This window comes from Gossypium hirsutum, chromosome A03, assembly GCF_007990345.1.
Source record: "Gossypium hirsutum isolate 1008001.06 chromosome A03, Gossypium_hirsutum_v2.1, whole genome shotgun sequence".
NCBI lineage: Eukaryota > Viridiplantae > Streptophyta > Magnoliopsida > Malvales > Malvaceae > Gossypium > Gossypium hirsutum.
Window position 1 is genome coordinate 8,784,264 of NC_053426.1, and position 8,133 is coordinate 8,792,396.

The window sequence follows — 8,133 nt, forward strand, 5'->3', positions numbered from 1 at the left end:
AATCATGCAGGAAAAGGGTTCATATATTTGTATACTTTCATCCTTATCCTTCCCTAAGCATCCTAATACATAATGTAAGTGTCACAATGCAATTGCAATGCCTGAAAAAAAAATTATAAAGGGTTGTGGATCTCATTCATCCAAGTAAAATATTGAACTCCATGAACAGAAAATAGAACAGACTCAACAATGTGTTTTCATTCCTTCTTCCTAGAATCTTTCATTTGCCCCCTCTTTCGAATGCCAAGACAAAAGCGCAAACGCCATGCATCAACCACACTCTCTGGCAGTGAATAAGCTAAGCCCCAAAGGATGGAATGGGGCCAGTAGGGTGTGCAATGAGGTTCATAGCCTATCCACTGCATTGCTGCACGAGCATATCCGTCTGTTGATGGAACAAAGAAAGACGATCTTTTGATTGATGCCATTTTTGTTGCCACATATAATGGAACCTGCATTAAGAAACTCATTGATTGATCAGAGAATGTCAATGAATAGAGTCTAGCTGCTCGCAATATTAAGTTACCCAGATTATTGGCCATTAAGGTACAACCTTCTGTAAGCTATAGCTTTTTTCAACCAACCTAAATACATCAAATTCATAGAAGTTCAACTTTTATCTTGTACACGTCCAACAGAAAAACAAATTATATTCATAGACAAAATTGCACACGTCCATATAAGATGTAGGAGTTGTTGGCAGTCCATGTTAATCTCTTCTGATTGCAAATCCAGTTATACTAAGAGATTGAATAAAACGTTGTTCACCATCTTATACTGCAAGCAAACTTGCTTAATACACTCGTAATAACATGTTATACTAAGAGAGTAAAAGTGATTGAAAGAGTTGATGGGTCCAAAACAGTAACTGTTTCTTTTCCCCCAAAAGAAATTAGCTAATATAAACAATTTAATATCCCAGGGTTCTTAAATAGAATAATTTCTTGACCATAGTAAGTTCAATAAGCAAATCAAATTTGTCAACATTTCAGGTGAAGTAGATAAAATAAGACGCCTTTTGAAACAAGAAAACAAGATCATTATATGTAGCTAATTTCTGATAACTTAGCAGGACAAACGGCCTATACAGATTACTTGTAGAAAACTTTATCTCAGAATCACTATATGTTTAGCAAATCAGGTTGTTTGTAGGTAGAATATTGAACTGTAATTTACATATAATGGTATTTCTATAGTCATCCTTCAATTATTGATTACTCAACCTAACAAATAAGGTGGTGGAACACTTCCTGTAATCAGATTTCGAAATAGTAAAAAAAAAAAGCATAGCCAAGCTACTTAGACAAATCCAGCAATGGTATAAGGATAAAAGATGTTCAAGTTCCATGAAAAACAGCCTTACTCTAGCATTTAGAACTCCTGGAATCAAAGCAGTAAATCATAGGCATATATTAGCAAACATTACCTGACACTGAACATCAATCCCACGGTTCTTGTATTCAACATAAAGGCACCTAGAGAATTGATCAATATACCTGAAACAATCCGAGAGAAAGATCAACTTTAGATGCTAAAAGCTAGAAATCAAACCCCAATTAGCTTTGCAAGTGTCAAAACACTTACGCCTTTGTAGCAGCATAAACAGCATAAAGTGGATCAGAAGGGATGACAATGGCAGCACCAGACCCAATGTTCACAATTGCGCCTTTCTTTCTCTTCACCATCCCAGGCAAAACAGCTTGAGTTACCTTTGTGGTACCTTCAACATTAACCTTAATCAAATTCATCAACAGCTCCTCATCAACCTCGTGGAAGAACCTGGCATAAGGATATGAAATCCCAACATTGTTAATCAAAACCCCCACATCCAGTCCTTCAATAGTTTCTTTTATCTTCTTCACGCCTTCATCAAGATCGCCAGTGAAGTCCACAACAACTGTCTTGATCTGAATCTTGGCATTCTTGGCCAAGATTGAATCGGAAACGTCTTTGAGTTTATCAGGATTACGGCCCACCAAGACAAGATTAAGCCCTTTCCTAGCCAGCTGAAAGGCAAATCCTTTGCCGATACCATCAGTTGGTCCAGTAATAAGACCCCAGGAGCCATATTTTTTGAGATTCTTACCAGGTCTAAGAAAATTGATCCAGACCCATTTCAGAAAAACAAATGAAAACTTAAAGAGTGATAAAGAACCCAAAGTGAAAAGGAAAATAACCCAGAAAGGTTGAGCCTTGAGAGTATCGAAGAAGCAGGCTTCCATGGATTACGTAGAGGAGAAACTTGAAACTTGTGTGAATACCAAAGAAAGAGATCTAAGGGATATAAATAGAGCGCACGATAACGAAAAGGGGAATCTTTAGCAGTTCCGTTAGGCAGCAACAGATGGGATTCAAAAAGAGAAAAAGGGAAGGATTGATTATCTATAAATGAAAAAATAAAATAGTGGGTGAAGTAGATGAGCTGAAAACCACCTTCATTAACTACTTAGGCGTTTGACTGTTGAGGGGCTTTGGTATTTACAGGAAAATAAAAGCACAGTGGAGGAGAAGAAACGTGCGAACTAGCTGATTTAAAAACAATGGTTTAATTGCTCTTGGGCTACTCCCAACGGTTACCCTTTTTGCAGTTTAGTCATTCAATTTCCATAATAAACCAAAAAAAGTCATTTACCTTGTCATCCCTTTGGATAGTTTCCAGTACAAACGTTAATAATTTTACCAATTTGCTTACATTTAAAAAATACAATGACTTAGATGCTCTGCTGTTTGCTCCTCTTTTCATATTATAGGGACTAGTGGGATACTTTCACCTAAAAATATATACTTCATTAAAACACCCATACTCATAGTCAATTTTCTTTTAAAGCCAAAATAAAAATTCACCCCCTAAAATAAGGTAAGCATTTGATCCAATTAAATGAAAAAATTTTAAATTAATTGAGGTGAAGAATTTTATTTTATCCCATTTACTTATAGGATGTAGGTGTTGTTGGCAGTCCATGTTAATTTCTTCTGATGGTTACTTGTTTTCCATTTTTCTTTTCAAAGAACAGAAGAGTAAATTTAGGACTGTTTACAGCAGGTGTGATCGTTCAACTAAATTATAGATTACAGGAGCAAAAAGAAATGTAACAGGACCCAAATTTAGAATGCACCCAATTTTCTTTTTCTCACTCACGTTCGAATATTAATCAAATACAAATGATTGAACATGGATGCCTAAAGAAAAATGAAATGAAAATTAGTCAAAAATGAATATTCTCTTCTCGCATGTAAACACAAAACTCAACTAGTGACGGGCAAAATTGAAACACACTCATAAAAACAATATTGAGATAGCAAATCCAGTTAACCAAACTTCACTGCTAGAACGTATGAAGCTCTGTAAACTGTAATCTAGGAACAAGCCTATCACTTATGAGATGCATTAATCCCCTGGCTAGGCACCAAATTCAATCAGTGGGATCTGGGAACTGAGACGTGCATTCTAACCAACTAGTAGCGGAGTCCAACATTGGAGCTGAAACACAATGGTGGTTCTTCTGGATAGAGTAGTTTCCGAGCTCTGGGCTTGCTGGATGACAACATACAAGATGAACTTCTCTTACCGTTGGTGATCTCGGGAGAATTTGGTAATCCGGGACTAGCATCAATACCCAAGTTTGTAGTCCTGTGTTGGAACTTCATTTAGCGTCTAATGAAGGCAGAAAAATTGTTTCAGTCAAAAGAGACAAACGTCATAATATGAAAGAACGACTAGTAAAAAAGTTGAAATATGAATGGATGTCATAAGAGTTAAACAAACTTCCCTCAACATAAACAAAGTGAAGTAACTACAAACCTTAACAGCTTGCCTCAAAACACGCAACACTTCTTTCGCGTGCTTTCGTCTTGCAAACTACCTCGTCTTGCTCCTGCAACAGCTGTTCGAAAAGGATCTCTCTGTGTATCCAAAGGTTCAGACTTCGGTAAAAACATGCATACAGACATCTCCACAACAGTAATAATGGAAAGGGGGAAGAAAGAGAGAACAACATTCATGTAAGTGCAAGAATTTTGCATTAATTATTACTGCAAAAGCACATCTTTCACTCGTACATTCCTGAAAGTTGAATTAAATAATGTCAGATGATAGAATTATTCCATCATTACCCTTTTCTGTTTGTATACATCGATTTGCAATCTAATTTTTGGGCAATTAAAACACCAATATCTCCATGACTAACATTATTTCAAGCGCTCATATAAGAAAAAAATGTCAACCACAACTACCGAGAGGCAAATAATGTTGGATAAAATGGCAGCAACAACCAAACAATGAAACACTAAGAGCATAAGCTCTTCAAACAGCAAGCAGAAAAACACAAAGCATCAAGAGCATAAGCTCTCGGTTAACAAGCAAAAGGAAAAAAAAATATGTTTGATTGAAACCGAATGATAATACCATTTTCATTTCATTTCAAAATATAGAGTTACAAAAGTGGAATGTTTACCTAACAATTTCCACTAAATTTGACAACTTGCCAATTAATAATTAAAAAGATGAAAGCATTATAGCTATCATTATGAAAGCATATTAGCTATTATTATGAAACCAAGTTGCATATCAACTTGTTTCAATTATAGCTATCATTACAAATATTAAAAATAAACAAAATAAACAAAATGCACCAAGTTGCTCCTTTGTTGCTTTACAGTCCATGTTCAACACTCCTCCTTGGACTGTAGGCAACAAACACCAATTGATTTCCTTAGAAATTCAAACCTGATTGTGCCAAGAGGCTTTGTCAAAATGTCAGCCAATTGATCTTGTGAGCTGCAATGTATTAGACTCACTTCTTTGGATTGGACAACTTCTCGAACAAAGTAAAACTTGAGCTTAAAATGTTTGGTTTTGTCATGAAAAACAGGATTTTTAGAGATGGCAACTACTGACTGGTTATCCACCAAAATTTCAGTAGGCTCGAGCTGTTCTTCATTCAAATCACATAGCAACTTCCTAAGCCAAATGGCTTGATTCACTGCTGCAGCTGCTGCTATGTATTCGGCTTCAGCAGTAGACTGAGCAACAGTTTGTTGCTTCTTTGAACTCCAACTGAAAAATCCCGAACCAAGTGTAAAGAAGTAGCCTGAAGTACTTCTCATATCATCAACTGATCCACCCCAGTCACTATCTGAGTAGCCAGTTAATTTCAGCTCACTTCCTTTCTTGAACATTACACCAAACTTCAAAGTAACTTTGACATACCTGAGTATTCTCTTTGCTGCTTTCAAATGAGTTGTATTGCAGCTGTGCATGAATCTAGACAGTAGACTAACTGAATGCATAAGGTCAGGTCTGGTTGCTGTCAAGTAAAGTAAACATCCAATCAGGCTTCTATACTCATTTTCATCTACCTTTTCTTCATTTCCAAAGCTGCTTAGTTTCTCTCCCACAGCTAATGGTGTGCTCACTGGTTTGCTGTTTTCTATATGAAACTTTGTGAGAATTTTCAAGGCAAATGCATGCTGGCTGATAAAAATGCCTTGATCAGACTGGTCTACTTCCATACCAAGGAAGTAAGTCATGATTCCCAAGTCTGTCATGTCAAACATGTCTTACATATTCTTCTTGAACTCCTGAATCAAATCGACCCTGCTTCCAGTCACTAATAGATCATCTACATATATTGAGACAATCAGCAAAGTCTCATCTTTGGACTTCTTTATAAACAAAGTTGGCTCACTCAAACTTTTCTCGAAATTGAGCTTAGACAGGTAAGCATCTATCCTGTCATACCAGGCTCGAGGAGCCTGTTTTAGTCCATAGAGTGCCTTCTTCAGCTTGTAAACCTTGTCCTCCTTTCCTTGGACTTTAAATCCATCAGGCTGTTCAACATAAATCTCCTCTTTAAGGAAGCCATTCAGGAAAGCTGACTTGACATCAAGCTGATGGACCTTCCACTGTTTCTGTGCAGCCAAAGCAAACATGAGCTTTATGGTGTCCAGCCTTGCTACTGGAGCAAATGTCTCCTCAAAATCAATGCCAAACTGTTGATTGTACCCTTTCACCACAAGCCTTGCCTTGTGCTTGTTCAAAGAGCCATCAGCATTGAATTTGGTCCTTAAAACCCATTTGACACCTATGACCTTCTTCTGATCAGGTCTGTCTACCAGATCCCAAGTGTCATTCTTATGGATCATGTCGATTTCAGCCTCCATAGCCTTCTTCCAGCTCTTGCTTCTTGCAGCTTCTTCATAGCTTGAAGGCTCAACAATGGCCACATTGCATCTTTGGTAGATATCAGCAATAGACCTGGTCCCTCTCACAGGAGTATCATCTACATTGGCATTACTGACTTCATTTTCTGCCAATTCCAGATTGTTGTCAATCTACTCTTCTTCAAACTGACTTGTGTTAGAGCCATCTAGACTCCAAAACCTTCCTTCATCGAATTTGACATCCCTGCTTACCAAAATCTTCTTGGTTGAAGGATCAAATACTCTGTAGCCCTTCTTGCAGCTACTGTAGCCAAAAAATATACCAGGAACTGATCTCTTCTCAAGCTTGGTTCTTCTTTCTGCAGGGACAAGTACAAAACACATGCAACCAAACACTTTTAAATGGGAAACTGTTGGTTTAAGATCATACCATGCTTCAAAAGGAGTTTTATCATTTAAAGCATGTGTTGGCAGCCTATTGAGCAGGTACACTGAGGTGTTGACACCTTCAGCCCAAAAAATGTTTGGAAGCTTGCTTTGAAACAACAAACACCTGGTCATGTTCATCACTGTTCTGTTCTTCCTTTCAAATACTCCATTTTGCTGAGGAGTATACACTGTGGTCAATTGATGATGAATCCCAGCCTGCTCACATAGCTTCTGAAATCTTTCAGACAAGTATTCAGAACCATTGTCTGTCCTCAAGGCCTTAATCCTGCAGCCTATTTGATTTTCTGCCAATGCCTTGAACTTTCCAAAAACTTCAAACACTTCTGACTTTTGTTTCATGAAATAAACCCAGCAAAATATGGTCAGATCATCAATAAACAGTATAAAATACTTATTGCCATTCAGTGAAGGAGTCTTCATTGGTCCACAGACATCTGAGTGCACCAATTCAAGTCTTTCTCGAGCCCTCCATGCTTGGTTTACTGGAAAAGGCAACCTGGCCTGTTTACCAAGCTGACATACTTCACAAACAGACTCATTTGCATCAACCTTAATCATGTCCTCTGTCAAACTCATCTTGTGCAGCAAATTGAGTGACCTGAAATTGACATGGCCAAATCTTCTATGCCACAGATCAGCATTGTCAACTGAACTTGTATAGGCTCTTCTCTCAAGTTGGCTCACATCCAACATAAAACACCTATCTGCCATGGGTGCTGAAACAACTTCTATACCAAGAATATCATTAATAACACAAGAATCATTCTTGAAACCTAGAGAGTAGCCTTTCTTAACCAGCTGACCTACACTAAGTAGATTTTGATCTATTTCAGGTACATAAAGCACATCTGAAATAACCTTGTTACCTGAACTAGTGTTGATCACAACATCACCTCTGCCTTTAGCTTCAATCAGATTCTCATTGCCTATTCTGACCTTTGAAGCAAAACTCCTGTCAAGATCCTTGAACAGGCTCTCATTTGATGCCATGTGATGTGAGCAGCCACTATCCACAAGCCAACTGCATTTGGATTTGCTTGTGGTTGTAGAACATGAGGCAGTGAAGACATGCTCCTCCTGAGCTTGAAGATCTTCAGCAGTCTTGGCTTGTACTGGCAGAGTTTGTGACTTTTCTTGATTTCTACAAATCTTTTCATAATGACCATACTGCTTGCAGCTCTTGCATTGGATGTCTAGTTTGTTCCAGCAATACTTCTCCAAATGGTTAGTCTTCTTGCAGTGAACGCATGGTGGAAACCTCCTTCTACCGACATCTTTCTTTGATCTTTCCCTCTTTTCAAACCAAGACTTCTTAGCTTTCTGACTTGAGCTGGAGCCTTCTCTGACCTTTGCTTGAAAAGCACCTTTAGGACTTTCCTCCTGCCTACTTGCTCTTCTCTGCTCAAGTGCATAAAGTGAGTTAACCAACTCAGACAAAGAAATGGTTGTGAGATCTCTCGAGTCCTCCAATGAGGAGATTTTTGACTCAAACCTTTCAGGTAAGGTGGTAATAACCTTCTC

General features: G+C 37.9%; 1 protein-coding gene across 1 annotated transcript; it reads right to left on the bottom strand.

Annotated features, from left to right (window-relative positions):
• Nucleotides 1-5: 5 nt before the first annotated feature.
• Nucleotides 6-2,515, bottom strand: LOC107886000 (very-long-chain 3-oxoacyl-CoA reductase 1). Its single transcript, XM_016809787.2, has 3 exons — nucleotides 1,585-2,515; nucleotides 1,427-1,496; nucleotides 6-452 (listed from the first exon to the last, which is right to left on the bottom strand). Exons 1-3 carry the CDS (start codon nucleotides 2,220-2,222, stop codon nucleotides 198-200), a joined length of 963 nt encoding a protein of 320 aa, XP_016665276.2. The 5' UTR covers nucleotides 2,223-2,515; the 3' UTR covers nucleotides 6-197.
• Between the last annotated feature and the right edge of the window lie 5,618 nt (nucleotides 2,516-8,133).

Coding starts and splice junctions, on each gene's coding strand:
- LOC107886000 (XM_016809787.2), bottom strand. CDS start 2,222: ATGGAAGCCTGCTTCTTCGATACTCTCAAGGCTCAACCTTTCTGGGTT. Junction 1,497..1,584: donor GTTTATGCTGCTACAAAGGC/GTAAGTGTTTTG, acceptor GGATTGTTTCAG/GTATATTGATCAATTCTCTA. Junction 453..1,426: donor GGATTGATGTTCAGTGTCAG/GTAATGTTTGCT, acceptor TTCTTAATGCAG/GTTCCATTATATGTGGCAAC.